Genomic DNA, 17393 nt, shown 5'->3' on the forward strand with positions numbered 1-17393 from the left:
GCTTTTCCCACAGACAGGACGTAGGGTCTAGGAATTAAGAGGTAGACTGGGAGTGGCTCCACTACTTATTACACTTAACCCTTTCACAGAATGTTTGCCCGCTGTTCTTGTACCTTTGGATCTTTTGGTGTGGAGGTCTTGGTTCCCACGCAGAGGAACGTTTTCCCCGGGAGACCCCATAATGGTTCCACTGAATTGGAAGACCAGAGTGCCGCCTGGTTATAAGCTACCGCTGAAGTGACTGATCCCATTACCTGGGGGAAATTTGGTTGCTGCCACACAGCTGGGGCAAAGAGGACTATGTCTGGGACTCTAGGCATTCTCTGGGGTGTCTTAGTACTTCCATGTCCAAAAATAGAAGTTAATGTGAGAATATAGCCACTAAAAAGGCAAGCCTACGGAGGATTCTGATTTTTTCGGAATAAAGACTTGGGGTCAGCTCACCAAGTAAAAACTTCGGGTAGCTGAGATAAGGGCTGAGGGCAGGTGGAACATAGAATGGGGCTGTGGAAGAAGCAAGCCATAAATAGCAACTCTAGTCGTGTGACCAGTTAAAGAAATGAGGGTAGTAACAGCTGGGCAAACTATGCATACTTATCCTTACTTATCCACTCACAGTGTTAGCTCACTCATATATGTTATGTATATATACTGTGTATTTTCTTGTTTTCTTCCTTCTTCCTGTCTCTTTATTATTTTATTGTTATATCATCTTTGGAGAATTTTTGTTTGTGTTGCAATGATCCCTGTTAGGCAGGATCCCTGAAACAGACCTTTTATATGTACCTCAAGCACAGACCCAGTCAGCCAGCCATGCCTCCTGGCCATCTTCTGTTGCTTCTGTCCAGTGATTATCTGCCAACTACTTGGAATTCCCTGCAAAGGAAAAAAGGGTTTTAATTCAGCTTGGGTTGTCACAGCTCATTAGTAACAATTACCACTTGGCTGAGCAGGCATGCCCTCCTGGGAAACTTCACAAGAGAGGAGTTAGCTGCTATGATCCAGGGAAAATAATAGTCATTCTCTCTCTGTATATATACGTTTATTTGTTTGAGTGCTTAATAATAATAGCTATTAATACCTGATATTAATCCTGTGCTGGTGAAGACATAGTCCCACTCTAGTGGGAGATGAACAAATAGATCTTTGATTATAGGACATGGTGATAAGTGTTATGCTGGAGGTTTCGGGGGTGGCTGCATAGCGGAGCAACACCTAACAGGCTGGGAAACATCTGCACGGAAACCTTCTTGGAGGAGGTGGCCCTTGAGCTGAGGTTCCAAGTAAAAGTAGGAGGTAGCTTGCCCAGTGGGGTAAGGTTGTATTAAGCAGTTTTGGTGTGGGAAACAAGATCTGCTGGAGAGCTTATGCTAGCTTTAGCAGTGGGGTTTGTTGTAAAGACACACACAGGCCGGAATCGTCCACACAGAGGAGCCCTCAGGTTCTAAGGCGTAAGGTGCATCGGAATCATCTGGAAGGCTTGTGAAAACACAGATTGCGATTCTGTGGGACTGGGGCAGAGTCCGAGAATTTGCATGGCAAACAGGCGCTCAGGTGATGCTTATACTGCGGCCACCCTCCTGTCGGGGGCAGGTCTGAAGAGCTGAAGTTCATGGATCTCAGCGACCCTAGCCTGGTGTGATCACTGTTATTGTGACTCACGGCTTCCTCTGCTTTGGATGCTTTCATCCTTCAGGGGTGGTTCCTCACAATCCCCTGCTGCTCTATGCGTCTTTTCTTTAGCTCATATCTGGCTTTGGCTCACCTGTGGCCCAACACGACCCCTCTGCCATTCTGGGCATTTCTTTGGCTTCCCTTTTAGGCTCCTACTCCATCCTTTAGTATTTCCTAGGTCAGATGCTGAAAGGAGAGAAATTTGGCCAAGTTTGTTCCTAGATGGGCATAGTTTGGGGTTCTAGGCAACCACAGCTGCCAGTCCACAAAAGGGCTTTGTCTGGCTCAGATCCACCTGTGAAGGTGGGATCAGGGCACCGAGGAAGCCTCTCCTGCCTGCTCTCCCAGGCATCTTGACAGAAGAGCATCTGTTTCCTCTCCCATTGCCTCTCCTCCTGTTCTCTGCTCACTGTGCCCCCTGTAAGGTTCTATTTCCATAACTGTTGAAACCCTCCATGGCTACTGTCCTCCAAGCCCAAGGCCTTTTTCCATCCTCAACATTTATTTTCTTTGGCTTTACTTCCATCTATTTAGTCTTGGATAGACAATGTACTTGTGGGATTCAAATGCAAAAGTTTCAAAAAAGTTATATAGAGTTAAAAAAAAAACAAACCCAAATTATCTCCACCCCTTTCTCCAGCCACTCAAATATCCTTCCCAGAGGAAATTAATGTTTCTAGTTTCTTCTAAATCCTTCCAGAAATGTTCTATGAATATATAAACATTCATATAGTCTCTTTGGTGTTTTTAAATTTTTTTTTGAGGGGGAAAGTAATTAGGTTTATTTATTGATTTTAATGGAGGTGCTGGAGATTGAACCCAGAACCTCATGTGTGCTAAGCAGGTGCTCTGCCACCGAGCTCTATACCCTCCACTCAGTACTCTTAACTAATGCACAGTCTCTATTTCAATTTTACCATTTAAAAAAACTTTATATTGAACTCATTTTAGTCTTACAGAGAAGCCATAATTTTTCTTAAAGTTTTTATGCTTTCTACTACTTGTGTGCTTCCAACGGGTAAAAGAACACAAACAAGTAACAAAGGAGTAGTAATGGAAAAACTCGGAACTGGCCGATGATCCTTTGACAGCTGGTTTTTCATCTGTATTTGCAATCGTGTTCTCAGTGTATGTTTTGCTGTGTGTAAACGTAATTAAACTGACATTTTAAAGCAACACACTTCACCTAAATAAACAGTTTTCTATGAGATCATAGTTTATGGGAACGAATGAAATATTTTAACATTTAATGGTCTTCAGAAACAAGCATAGTGACCTTCAAGTGCTTTCTCGTCTGAACAAGTCTGAACACTAAGGCACTCTATGCCATCCATCTGTTTAGAGATGCAAGGCACCGTAGGGGTGGTTGTTGATTTTCTTGGGGCGAGAATCGAGCTTTGGGCTTTCTGGACCAGTTTCAACTAGTTATTGCTGAGACCATGGTGGACCTCAGGCCTCTGTTACTATTATGTACTGGAATAAATGTTGTGTGTCTTACTGGAATCACTCCTCCACCCCTGATACTTAGCTCCTCTCTCGAATAGCGATTTAATTGATTTATATTTGTGTACTTTAATTATTCATTTTTTAAAAATGTATGCCCATGGTGAAAAATTCAAGCTGTAACGAAAAGCATAAAACAAAGAGTTAAGGTCTTCCTCTGTGCCTTCCAACCAGTCTAGACCACTGGTTCTCCGAGGAGATTGCCATCTCCTGGGGCAATTTTGGAAAAGTCTAGGAGTGTTTATGATGGTTCCAATGATTAGAGAGTATTACTGGAATTTCGGGAGGGACCAAGAATGCTTATAATTCTGTAGAAAAAAAAATTTAGTTGTATCCAACACAAACTTTTAATCCTGGTGGCTGTTCATATGAGTGAATAATACTATTTACAATGATCTAAATCTGGATTATAGATGCCATCAGTGCTTGTGTGGGTTGTATACTGTTCAGCCTAGTGGCTGCTATTCACGTGGTAGAAATCATAGATTTCAATATTCATTATGCCATTTTTCTGACAGATGACAGTCAAGTGTTTCATCCTAACATAATTAGCATGGTGTGATAGTTTTGCCCAAAAGTGGAGATAAAGTATCTTGAGGAAGGAAATCTTTTTTCTAATTTGCATAAAGGTGACAGATTGAATTACCTTTTTTTTTTTAGTAAAAATTTATTGAAAATTAAGAAAGCGAGTTCTTGGATATAACAAACATTTTGTAACTCAGTTTTAAGTTTTATTTTGAATTGTTTAAAGTCTTTTTTAGTGTGGAAAAGTTTTTAAAAATTTTTGTGTGGCCAAGATTATTATTCTTTTATCTTTGCCTCTGTGTTTATATTTTGCTTAAAGAACCTTCCCGCCCCCAAAAAAACCCTTCCCTATAATACTAGAAAAGTAGAGATTTCTGTATATTTATTATGTAATCACCCTTGTTATTGGATTATCTTATTTCTAATTTTTTCAAACGTCTATTGAAATAATTTGTTTTTCGTCCACCTTTGATGTGTGAAAGTGGTGATCATTCAACAAATATTATGAGCCTTCTATGTACAGGCTTTATGCTGTGCTCTGGGAGAAGAATAGTAAACAGAAATAAATCCAGGTGCTGCTTTTAGAGCTTAAATTCTAACAGGGAGAGGGACATTAATCAAATAGTCAAACAAATAATGTCTAATTAAAGACCAAGGTAAGTTCTATAAAAGAAAGGAACATTCTTAAAGGAAACCTAGGCCAGGGGTCAGGGCAAGTTTCTCTGAAGAAGAGACACAAGCGGGTATCTGAAGTTTGATGAGAGTTAGCATTAACTAGGTGAAAGGGCAAATCATAATACTTTAGAACGTTCAATAGAAATACAATGTTAGCTAGTACATAATTAAACCATTATAAAAAGCCATTAAAACCATTCTACAGCAACCATTATAAAAAGTAAAAAGGTGAAATTAATTTTAGAGCTATGTTTTACCAAACTCAGTGTATCCCAAATATTTTCAACATTTAATCAACATAAAAATTATGAATGCAATATTTTTACTATCTTGTTTGTTCAAAGTCTTTGCAGTCGGCGTGTATTTGATACTTAGCACATCTCAATTCAGACTTGCCACGTTTCAAGTGGCACTTTGATCCCCCCGAGTTATGTATTGCCCACAAAGTTTGGAAAGGGAGTGCCAAACCTCCATTAAGGGAGCAGCATTTCTCTGCTTACTTGGCTCTTAGTTCTGGCTCATTTATGCAGAAGAGCAACTCATATTAGGTAGCAATCAGAGTATCTGCAGGGCGGAGGGGAGGGTAGAGCTCAAGTGGTAGAACACATGCTTAGCATACACAAGGTCTAGGTTCAGTCCCCAGTACCTCCTCTAAAAATAAATAAATAAGTAAACCTAATTACCTCCCCCCAAAATTAAAATAAATAAATAAAAGTTGAAAAAAAAAAAAAAGACTATCTGTAGGGCAAAAGAACCATGCTTGGAAGTATACTCAGGCAGACTGCATTGCTCAAGTCTCACTGTAGATTGGTCTGGGGGATGACGCCACTGTTGCCCGCCAAAACCAGAGCTGGCTGCCGCTGCTGTTCCACTGGCAGAGTGGCATGGCTACATTCTCCAGACTCGCTACATTCTCCAGACTCACTCACTTTCACCTCAGGGTTTGATTGGCTGAATTTAAACCAGGAACTCTAGCTGCAAGGGAGGCTGGAAAGATGTGTGTTTACTTTTCAGCTTCTGAAGTGGAAAGTGGACTTCTCTCCTGAGAGGGGGACTCATTCCTCTAACATAGGAAGGTGCCTCAGATGATGGGCTACCTAAAAGAATGACCAGAGTCCTTTGCTAGAATAACCTGAGACCCTGAAATTTTGACTGTGACACAAACAGAAGTTTCTGCTGAAGCTCCCCAAGCAGGGACTTCCTCCACACAGGAGGCTCCCCAGATCTCCTCGTGGTTCTACTGGAAAGTATGAAGAGTAACAAACAGTTGATGTTATACATTAATGCTCTGATTATAATTTCATTACATCCTGTGGAAGTTCTCACATGATGTTTTAATATAGGGACACAGGAGGGCACTCTAACCAACCAGCAATAAAGAGTAAATGGTTTCATAGCCTAGGCAGTTTAAAAAAAAAAAGGATATTAATCTTGTTGAATATATATATATATATACTTTTTTTCCAGGTAGGATAACCAACTTTGCAGGAGTACCAAGCTCTCTGTGGGGATCCACTTGTGACAAAGGCCCCCAAAACACACCCTCAACACTGTCCAGTTAAGGTTCTGAAGACTATGATTTGAGCATCTCAGAACAGAGAAGGGGATTTTTGACCCCCAGGTTTCCCACTGCCTCAACCACTGAAGAGATGGAGACATGGTTCCCAAGGGCTCATATTTAGAGGTCAGTTGGCTAAATCAAACTGAGGGAAGAGAGAGAGAGAGATCTGGTTGTCAAGACTAGCTTCAGAACTGTAGCCTGTCCCATAACTCAGTTTTCCCATCTGTAAAATGGAGATGATACCCAACTTAGTCTGCATAGTTTACCAATGGAGGAGAGCGGCTGAGGACGGAAGCAACGTTTCTGGCGGTGCTGTTTACCACCCTCGTAAAATGCACTGAATTTTACACTTTAAAAAAAAAAAAGGCCAGCCCGCTTTTTTTTTTTTTTTTTTTTTTTTTTTTTTTTAGCGCACAGGAGGGACAAAGCGTGCTCCGCTGGCAGCTGGAGTAACAAAAGTAACCAGGATAGGTCGCAACACTACCAGCTCCTCCAGGCTGGTTTCCCCACACAGATCTTCCAGGCTGGGGCCCCGACATCAAGGAGGTAGGGGCGCGGTGCTGCTCGGGCGATTTTCCTCTCCAGGTAGGAGCCGGACCGGTTCCTGGCTCCGGCGGGGTTATTCGAGGTCAAAGGTACAGTCTTGCACAGCCAACTCAGGCTAGAACCAGGAGGGATGGCGGGGCGCAGCCCTGCCGGGACGCTTTCTACCTCTCCCATTCCCAAGGGCTGTTGTGGCGCAACCGCCCCCTAGCTGTCCCGGCCGCCGCCCGGGGGGTGCCCGGGGCTCATTCCCGGCCCCTCGCGCTAGACTTGGACTCCTGGCCAAGGTCGGAGCGCTCACCTCCACGTCCCGGGGTGCGGCAGGCTGAGCACCCGTGGGAGGAGCAGGGACGCGCGGGTCAGTAAAGGGAAGGAGAGGAGGGAAAAAAGAGAAGGGAGAGGAAGAAGCTGCTTAATTCCACGGAATAGGTAGTTGTGCACGTTGGCGGAAACTTGGCGCTGATTACGCGTGAGACACCCCCCCCAAAGCTTGGCTCACTGTTCCCTTTGGGAAGTGTTGCCTGGCATCCCTCTAGTCCATCCCCTGGTGCGATAGTGCCTACCACGTGGCAGGCGCCGCACTAAGCGCTGTCTTTTAAATTCCCCAACGTCCCTAAGCGGCGGGAACGGTTACCACTCTCGTACTGGGGACGAAGTAACGGCTTTGGAGAAGTTGGGTGACTTGCCCTGGGTTTTGCAGCTAGCGGCGGAGAAAGGACTCCAAGAGGGTTCTGAGCGATCCTAAAGCCCAGGCCACAGCCCGGAGCCCCTCAGCTCTGCGAGTTATTGTCCCATCACGCCGTCTGCACCTGTCGCGGGCCTCGCTGGGCAGGAAAGCAAGAGGAAAGGGAGAAAAGAAGGACCACAGGCTGACCAGGTGGCTCTCCTTCATCCGGCCACTTGGCACGGGGCGAGGAGAGATTATTTCGGGCACGGGGATTGCTTTGCGCCTTGGAGAGGATAGCCTTCCTTCTCCAGGGTTCGCATCCGCATCAGGAGTAGGGGTTTGGGGCAATGTTCCCCCTGGGGTGTCAGGGGCGAGTGGAGTATCTAGGGTCCGGGAGGGGGCACTTGGAAAAAGTGGGGTGGCTGCAGTGCGGCTGTCTGCGGAGCCGGCTGGGGAGGAAGCGAGGCAGCGTGTGCGGAGCGTCCACGCGGTGGGTGTGCGGCGCTTTCATTCAAACTTTGGGGAGTCTTTGGTTCGGGCGTCAGCGAAGGTGTGACCAATCAGAGTACGGGGAAGGGAATAAATTATGCAAATCGCCATCTGGCGATGGGTCAGATGACTTCAATACTTTAAAAAACTACCTCGCTCGCGGTGTGACAGTGGCGAGCCCTGGCTTCCCGCGCGGGCGGCACGCGTGAGGGCAGATCTGGTTCTGGTTCAAGCCCCTTCATAACCCACTCCCTCCACCGCGCGGCTTAGTTTGGCCAAGTTTTCATTTTCCACCTTCTCCACCTTCAGCTGTCTGGGGCCACTCTCTGGTTGAGAGGGGGCTGTCCACTTCGACTCTTACAGGCTCAGACTGCTGGAAACTCCGAGAGGTGTTTTTGTTTATTGTCCTTTTAAAAGCCCTCTTTGGGGGAAGCGGGTGTGAAAGGGAAGGATGAGAAACTCCGTTCTTCTGCTCTGCCTCTGGAGAGCCTGTTGTTGCTTTGCCGCGGGAGGCCCCACACCCCCTGGTCCAGAGGGATGGCTGCAAGGTAACGTGCATTTATTTTTATTACCACCCCCACAACTTCTTTTCTGTGCCAGGTCCCCTCTGTCTTGCCCGCCCTTCTTCAATCTTCCTCGATCCTGCGACATCCTCCTTCCTTTCTCCCTGCGCTGTCCATTTGCTCCTCCTAATCAGCCTTGCAGTCCACTTGTTCCTCGGCGCTTCTGACGAGGGCATCCCCAGCCAGGCACCCAAGAAGCCGCAGGCTGGCGGCTGCGCTGGCCTGCGCTCGCTCTCGCCCCACTTCCTTGCCGTTATGTGGTTCCCTTATCTGTGATGTCCAGTCAGCAAAGTTGGCTGCCAGCAGCTCTGTAACCTTGTCTTCCTCTGTGAACCTGGAGTTCTCGAGGCAAGAAGGTTGTTAGAAAAAGCTCTGTTGCCTGGTGCCCCCTTTTAAAATCGTGGAGTAGGTGTTATAAAAGTTAAGGTATCAGGGTATCTGGCTTTGTTTTGATGAGTGCTAGCCCTGATCATTCAATGAGTAACTTGAGCAGAGAAGTGGCTGGGCTTATTCCCCAGGTTGCCAGCCATCTCTTCTCCAATACTCTTTCCAGCCCTGGCTCTTCCTCTTCCTACCTCTCCTCCTCTTAGCTGCCAGCTTTTCTTCTGAGTTCTGCATGGCAGTCTCTTCTATTGGAGGAAGCCTACCTTGGAGGAGAGAGGGTAGGGTCACCCAGCAGGAGTATCAAGTCAATTAGTTAGGCAGAGGAGGGAGAGGAACCCCTGAATTACACCCCATTGTTCCATCTTCTGCTATTCTGCTGGGGTTGGGGTCGAGTGATGTTGGTCCATGTCAGCTTATGTGCATGTGGAAGGGTTAATTTGAATAAATGGGAAAACCTTGCTTTACTTAACATGTTCCCAACTCTAGTGCAATTGAATGGGGGTAGGTTGCATCTCTAGTTCATTTCCTGGAAAGTGCTACCAACTTCCTTCCAACTTCTACTTTCTGTGATTCTGAGTATTTGGGGATCATTTCATTCATTTGAAAAAGTATTTGTTGTGTAGTGCCTTCTTCCAGAAGAGGGGGTTACAGCCGTGAACAAAACAGGTGAAAACCCCTGCCCCCAGGATCTTACACTTCAGAGATGGGAAGACAAATGGTCAAGTAATTAAGATATATAAATAGTGCTCAGTGTTCTGGAGGAAAGTAAAGCGGAAGAGGAAGGTACAGAGGGCTGGTGGGAGAAGGTGGCGTGGTTTTAATCGTGGCCAGGTTTCCTTCACTGAGAAGCTGACCGCTGAGCTTCTGAACTTTAAGGAGGTGACAATGCGCCCTGAGGACATCTGGATGAAGAACTATCATGAACTCCCAGAGGCTGAAGTGATTCTAGCCATAAGTAGTAGGAATGAGGCTAGAGAACTCTCGGGTCAGAGAGTCAGGTGCTCAGGTGAATGTTTTGTGTCAGTATAGGGGTTTATCCACAGGTCGGTGCCAGGAAGCCAGCAGACTCCCTTTCCTTTTCCCCTAGACTTCCTAGCTAGTCTCTCTGCTTGGTTATCTGGGTAGAAATTGGGAGATGTTGAACTAGTTATGTCCATGTTTCAAATTTCTGCCAGTTTTGTTCTGCTCATGCGTATTTAGTTGCATTTTCTGAACCTTATCTTTTTACGTCTGGTGCATTGTTGTCCTCCCCCTTGTCCCCTTCATCACCACCTCCCCACCACTCTGATCTCTCCCTGACTCCATTTGCTTCTTAACTCTGGTATTCGTTGAGCTCCTGGGATGATCATGTGTTATCTTTCCCCCTGATTTCTGGGTGACAGAAGAGTTTGATTTCTAATTTCCTAGCTGGTTATTAAGCTGGTTTCCAGGATGGTTGGAAGGGTGCTTGATGGGGTTCATTTGTGACCTTCTGAAATAGTGTGATGGCAGTACCTAGTGTTACAAGGCCATAGGGACCATCAGTGACATTGGCTGTGTTTTGGGACTAGGGCCATCTCCTAGACGGCACTGTGTGGGTGCAGAGGATCTGAAAGGAGAGATTTTGCTGCTCCTACGAGCTTCCCCATGGCTTCAATAATTTATTTAGCAGGCTAAAAGAATGCCAGGCACATGTCTGGTACTGCCAGGAGCACTGAGGATGCACAAGGTCTTTGAAGTAAGTGTTGGAGTCGAGACCAGAGCACTACGGGAAGCCCACTGCATAACAGGTCAACAGCTTCTTACCTCCAATTCCAAGATCCAGATCTTTCAAAATTGAAACTTGTGTTCGGTAACTAGTTTGGCAGCAAGACCTGGCCTTACCTGACCTGAACTCTTACTCATTTGGCAGCAAAAACTGACCTGAACTGACAGGAGGATATTTGTAAAAATTTTTTTTTTGCCCTTGAGTGTGAGTAGTCATGTATTTCCCTGCAGAAATATTATTGATGTGTTAGATTCATGTGGAGTGCCCCCATACCCCATTGGGGGTGTTATATAATAGATGTTATATATACCATAATGTCTTTCTAAAATCTGAACATTTCTGAATTTTGAACCTCAATGGGTCTCAAGTATTTCAAGAAAAGAACTGAGGACCCATACTCTGAAAGTAGTAATTTGAGAGAAGGAAGGATAACTCATTTGGATAGGGCAGAGAAAAAAAAACAAGAGAGACTTATTTTTTTCAGATTCACAGTAATTGATACTAGTGACTAATTAATACTCTTAAATATTGATAAGACGTCCCTTTTATGACATCTTTGCAACCTTTCTGGGAGGGGAGGAGGAAACATTCTGAAACCCGGACAGGTTAAGTCACTTGCTCAAACATGGACTAGAACTAGACCCCAGATCTCTCACCGCCGCAGCCTGCTCGTGATACCCATGCTCTGGTCTTTCTCCCCAGATGAGCTCCACAAATCCAGTGATGTACCAGCTGCCGCCAACCCCCCTGTGAGATTTAACCTCCGCACCTCTGAGGACCCAGACCACGAAGGATGCCACCTCTCTCTCGGCCACAAGCAGCCCTTAGAAGACTGCGGCTTCAATGTGACAGCCAAAACTTTTTTCATCATTCATGGATGGACGGTGAGCCCGGGGGAGGGATCTCTATGGCTTTACATGAGATTTGGTTTCCTTTGTTTTGGTCAATTAAAAAGAATACTGGTGCTTCCAGATTCCACTCTCTCTCCCCCTCTTTTCTTGTGGGCTGCTTGTATTTCAGACAGCTGTGAAGAATGTAATGGGCACTTTGCTGAGGGGGCAATCTGGACTCCAGCAGGGTGGTATTTAACGCTGGCACACAGCGGGCTTTCAGAAAGTGGCTCTCCTGAGGGCAGCAGCCCAGCTCCACTGGCTCTTAAGGGGCCCTCTAATTACACTTAATTACATTGGTCAACCACCGCATCGCGGGGGCCATCCCTCCGTAGGAGCTGAGCTACACTGAAGCAGCTTGACTGGCTCAGAGAGACTGCGAGGAGCCAGCTGGCCTGGATGGCTGGCCATGGCTGGCATGGTGCCCTGGTGTTTGTATAGAGATGGCTCCGTTTAAAGGCATTGGGGTCTTTATGTGCCCTAGCTGAGCAATTCACGTTGAAAGGCCCATGACAAACTTCAACAAAAAAAGGACTTTAGCGCTCAGCCTCGGAAGCTTTTGACCACTGAGGGATTTGTTCACTTATATAATGGCAGTCTGGAGGAAAATGGTGCTATTAAGTGAGAGATTTCTGCCTGGGCTAATTGGGAGGGGACATTCCTCCTCTGAATGATGAGAAATTCATATCCGTTACATGCTTTCTGGTTCTTTAGGTCTATCACCAATGGCTGGGTCAGGCCTGGCGGAGGGGGTAGGAGGCGCCTACCTATGTACCGTAATTGAAGAGATGATTAAGGGCCTGTCCAGCCATCCTCACCCTACAGCCTATGATTAGAATCATGCATTCGAACCTTTTTAAAGGCCCGCTGTCAAAATGCAAATACAAACTGCCTGCCACTTATAAATGGCTTGCATTCCAGAAAGTTCTTTTGTAATCTGCTTGGAACTTGGAACAGCAGTTTCCCATAGAAGCAGGATTGTAAATGGCATTTGGGTTCCCAGGCGAGGCACAGAAAATCTCTTTATCTAATAATGTACTTGTGGATAGGTTTACAACTGGACATGGTCACCATTTATACTTTGTTTCTGTGGGAAAATGTGTTCTGAGTTCTAATTTGGGATTCCAGAGACCGATCTTCCTTACTCTGGGGTCAAGATGGATGGCAGAAATGGGTTGTGGGAAGGGGTCATTAGTTAACTCTGCATTTGCCTAAGAGAGCATCTCCCTGCATCTCCGAGAGAGAAACTAACTCTCCGGGGCAATGCTTCTCAGCTGCTTTTGAATGATGGAGCAGGCTACTTACTTGCCTTACTGTGACCAAGACTCAGGCTAACCTAAGGCCAGCATCGCCATCAATATGTATCTCATATAATGGTCTTATCGGTCAGTGGGACAGCAGCAGAGGACACCTGCTCTGAAAGTTTTGATGGGAAAAACTGAAGATGTAAAGAGCAATGGAAAACAAACACCCATGTAGCAATCCTGTCTGTGGCTGGCCCTGCTCATGTGCAAGTGTTTGGTGCCTGGGTAGCCAAGGTGAAAGTCCTAGAAGTGGCTTTAGAGAGGTTCATGGAGCTGAATTCCATATTCATGAGGATTTCTGAAACCCAGAAGAAGAATATTTGTTAAATGTCCCCTTTTCTCTGCAGATGAGTGGCATGTTTGAAAGTTGGCTCTACACACTCGTGTCAGCCCTGCAGACAAGAGAGAAAGGAGCCAACATCGTGGTGGTGGACTGGCTTCCTCTGGCTCACCAGCTTTACAGAGATGCAGTCAATAACACAAGGGAGGTGGGACACAGCATTGCAAAGATGCTCGACTGGCTGCAGGTAATGGGACCAAAGGGAGTCCATCTTTCATGAGTGGGACCTTGAACCCGAATCCTCTTAAGAAATAGATCAGGCTGTTACAGTGAACTTCAGAGGTCTGAGAATAACTTTGAGATTCAAATTTTTACTGAATGAAGTATTGCTTGAAATACTTGGAAGCTGGGACTTCTAGAAAGCTTTCTCATTATTGATGCATTTCTGGGTTTTTCTTGTTACTTTAACTTGTGTGGAGAAAATTTGCCTTATAGATTGTTACTTGCTGATGCCCTCAGGTTGGGAACGGTCAGGAGCTTGGACCAGCTGGTAATCTTAGATACCTACTGAAGTCTGCTCTTGCATCTGAAGGGTGGCTGAACTGAGGGTGGGAAGTGTTGGTTCAAACAAATGCAGCCTAATGCCTTGCATAAAATATGTATGGAAAACAGATCTTGAGGTCCTATAAAATTTCCCTTTTATAGGTTAATGATGTGCCTACGGTCAGTGGGGTTAACAGGAGACTGGCAAAGTGACCCAATTATCTGGGCAATGACCTTCCTTAGAAAAGTCCAGGGAATCTGGTGAATTCTGGCCGAGTTCTGGTCAGGATTCTTGAACAGTCCCTCAGTCCTCTGCTTAGGTAGTTTTGTTGAGCTTGGTTGCTGAGCTGTGGGTCAAATCCCCGCCTCCTCGTGCCCCCAGCTGAGTGCCCTGACTGGGTATACCTGTCTGGGTACCTGTGTGAGTGCCCATGACTCTGGGGTCCCAGGTGGGCTTGTGGTGAGGAGATCGGCAGCTCCTGGGCCTAAGAAGGCAGGCAGGAAGTACCCTGCGGCGGGCTGTGGGTGGCACTTAATTTCCAGTGAGTCTGGTGGCTTTGACCTCCACACTGCCACCCCTCCCCTCCCCACTCCCCCCTTGGATACTGCCAGAAAAAACAGGAACATGTAGGGGAAAGTTCAGGTATGCAGCTCCTAGTCACAACCTCCACCCTGTCCCCAGAGCTTGGCATTTGAAGTGCCACCAAGTCCTTTTCATCTCCCCTTACCTGGCTGTATCCCATCTGTGTTGCACCATCAGCAGTGCCAGCCATGCCCCGGCTCCCATGTCTCTTTCCCGGCATGACTGACATTGAATTGGTGGTGTCCCTGCAGGCTCAGGACCACACTCTTCACTCACATACTCCTGTGACTTTCTGCAGGGGCAGGATGACTTTTCTCTCGGGAATGTTCACTTGATTGGCTACAGCCTTGGCGCTCACGTGGCTGGATACGCGGGCAACTTCGTGAAAGGCACTGTGGGCAGAATCACAGGTAAGCTCTGCTTCCTCCGCTGACAGCTGATGCCAGAGCTCCCTCGGCCGCTGCGCCCACCTGGCTTTTCTGAACCAGAGTGCACCCAGAGAGGCAGCTGGAGTGAGCCGTAGAGGGTTAGCTTTGGGAGACACCTAGGGAACATCTAACCCAGGGCTTTTCAAATTTTCCTTTTAGTCAAGAGCCCTTTTTGCAGATTGAACTTGAGCAGGACCCCAGTCTATGAAGCACATAGAGGAGGTGTTTTGGGTGAAGCTGGGCATTTGTGGGCAGTGTTAGCCTTGTTACTTGGGCCTCTCCCTTCTCCGGAGGGGTCTCAGGGTCCCAGAGCATCAGGGAGCACAGTTTGAAAACCACTGTTCTAGTCCAGCAGGTGAGGTAACACCCAGGGGCAAACATAAGACTCAAGGGCAGAGCTGGGGCCGAGCCTGGCCTGTGAACTGGTGCTCTCTTCCAGCCTCTGCCCATCGTACCCCAGGACCTCAAGGGAGAGGAATGAGTGGTGGACTGTGGTTGAATTCTAGTTCGTATTTCACCCGCCAACGTCCTCTTTCCAGTGTTTAGCTGGCATTCTTATCAGGGATAACTACCTGTTTAGGAACAGTGGTTAAACTATGTCATTAAAGAGACATTTCTGATATTGGTACCCAGGTTGTCAATAGAATATCGGATTTTCCATCTTGGTGACCTTTTGATGTGAGAGTCTGATTTAAATCATTAGATCATTTAATGATTACAAAAACTGGGAAGGATTTTCTTTCCCAGTGTGGGGCCCCCTCAAACACACACATGCAATATGGCTTCTGTGAGGTGAAAATTAAGGGCAAATTTGTTGCCCTGAGCTTTTACCCCCTTCCGGGATTCTTTTATTTGTCTGCTCTCCCAGTTTCTCCCTCACCTCCCACATATTAAAGGTGCAACCTAAAGGAAAGAGTTAATTTCTTTCCCGGCAATGTTTTCGTTTTGAAACAGGACTCAGGTAGAAGGAAGTTCTTAGCTAAAGAATGATTTAGTAAAGGTAGAATTTCAGGTTTCAGCAACAAGCTGGTAAGGTACATTTAAAAATATATACATTTGTGAATATATATATATATTTTTATTTGTGGAAAAAAGGAAAAGTAAAGAAAAAAGAAAAAAGAAAGAAAAAATATATATATTTGTGACGTTTTAGTGACCTTCCTCCAACCATTGTCCCCAGGGTTAGGTCTAATGAGTATACACACACTCCTCTAAATCCAACTATGTGATTCAGCACAGCTTGAGAGCGTTTTTTTTTTTTTTTTTAAATTATCAGGACGGATGGATTTTTTTTTTTAATTATCAATTGGCCTGCACTGTCTAACGGGCAGTGATCGTCCGGCCACACGTGACTGCTCATTAACCCGTTGCTGGAGCAAACCCTTCGGTTCGGCCTCAGCCCCTGTGGGTTCCGCTGTCTGGGCGCCCCTCCCAGCCCCCAGGGAGAGGCGTGGCGTTGCAGAGCCAGGCCAGCTGTGCTGGGACTGCAGCACACACGAGGTCCCCACCAGAACGCCAGATCCCTACCAGAGCGCCGGGGCCGGAGTGTCCTTGGCAACAAGGACAAGCTGCAGCTCCTCCCTCTCCCTGTTTCTAAATCTGAAATGTGGTGGGGCTGGTGGGCGTGTTCCAGTTCTTCCCCCGGCCTGTCTGGGTGGGAGCTGCTGAGATGCGGGCTTTGCGGACAGAATGCTAATCAGCCGTCTGCAAGGAGCGTCAGGCCGCCGTGTCCTGCGCACAGCGTTTCCCTCTGGCCTTTCTCTGTGGAGTGGGGGCCCCGGGGTGAGCATGACAGGAGGGAGCGGCCTCTGTCCAGTTGCCAGGCAGCACCTCAGAGGGTATTTGGCTGACCTGACGCACGCTGCTGCGCATGTCTGATGGGGGAAGCCTGTGCCCTCTCCCCAGACTTCCCAGGGTCTGGGAACCCGGTGGTCCTGACTGGTAAGAGGAGCAGAGACGGCAGCTTGCGTGGGGTCCTGAGGCCAGTGATGTTTTTATCCAGAGGCCCGCAGAGGTCCTTCACCTGGGCCTGCGGGGGGTACCTGAACCCCAGCCTTGCTCGGATCGGAGAGCTGTGGACTGGGGTTGCTGGAGTTTTACCTTCTTAGGCTTCTGAGGGAATTCCGTGATACACTGAGGAAGAGGTCGTATATTTCTAATTAAACTTGTGTCTTGTGAGCTATAAATAAATAAGCAAGCAGATTCATCTATACATTCAAGAAACATGAGTTACATGTCCACCCTGCAGGCTCCGGGCTAGATACGACCAACTGTCAAGCACCCAGCGAGTGGTACTTCACACCATCTCTAAGCCGCACAGCATCTGGGCAAGAGGATCTTTTGGGCTTCATTTTACAGATGGGGAGACTAGGACTCAGTGCTTAAGTAACGGGCCCCACGTCTTGCATGCCGAGGAGCAGGACTGGGATTCGAACCCAGGCCATTGGATTCCAGAGCGTGCACCTCACCCCTGCACCACGCTGCTGCTGTTCCGCTGGGAGAGATGAGGTCGCTGTTGTAGTGCAGCAGGCTCTGCCCTGCTCTTTCCCTGTGTGTGTTCATGTGCATACAAGAGTGTGTATGCGTGTGCATGCCTGTGTGTGTTCCATTTACTGGACAGGACACCTTTGGAGGAATCTGACTGAAAGGAAGCGGTGATTCTCCAACTTCTCTTTTTGGAGGGGATACGTTCACCCTCCCATTCTTAGTTAACAAGTGAATTGTGCAACTTGTCCCCAGAGTCCGCGGGTCCTGGCTGTGTGTCAGGTTGGGTCAGCCTGCCTGCCAGCCGGCCTTTCGAGAAGACCCGTCAGCCGCCTGCATTCCTCCAGCCCAGCTTGGTTTCCATGGCACTGACCGTCTGGTGGAGACTTTTGTTCACCAATACAAGAGCCCCTCTCTCACTGGCTGCAAAGCAGAATGTTCCTCTCTCTTTCTTTCTTTTTCTTCCTTCCTTCCTTCCTTCCTTCCTTCCTTCCTTCCTTCCTTCCTTCCTTCCTTCCTTCCTTCCTTCCCTTCCTTTCCTTCCTTCCTT

General features: G+C 47.1%; 1 protein-coding gene across 2 annotated transcripts in view; it reads left to right on the forward strand.

Annotated features, from left to right (window-relative positions):
* LIPG (lipase G, endothelial type) overlaps nt 1-17393 on the forward strand; it is a 50541-nt gene that overhangs the window by 19700 nt on the left and 13448 nt on the right. The window contains exons 1-4 of one of the 2 annotated variants that reach the window (XM_010990160.3): nt 8052-8185; nt 11034-11215; nt 12873-13052; nt 14230-14341. In XM_010990160.3, the coding sequence (XP_010988462.1) occupies nt 8089-8185; nt 11034-11215; nt 12873-13052; nt 14230-14341 (571 nt within the window). In that variant the 5' untranslated portion in view covers nt 8052-8088. Of the gene's footprint in view, nt 1-8051; nt 8186-11033; nt 11216-12872; nt 13053-14229; nt 14342-17393 lie in introns of those variants that run through there. The other variant, XM_031441936.2, reaches the window with a different exon arrangement.

Source organism: Camelus dromedarius, chromosome 28 (genome assembly GCF_036321535.1).
Source record: "Camelus dromedarius isolate mCamDro1 chromosome 28, mCamDro1.pat, whole genome shotgun sequence".
In the NCBI taxonomy this organism is placed as follows: domain Eukaryota; kingdom Metazoa; phylum Chordata; class Mammalia; order Artiodactyla; family Camelidae; genus Camelus; species Camelus dromedarius.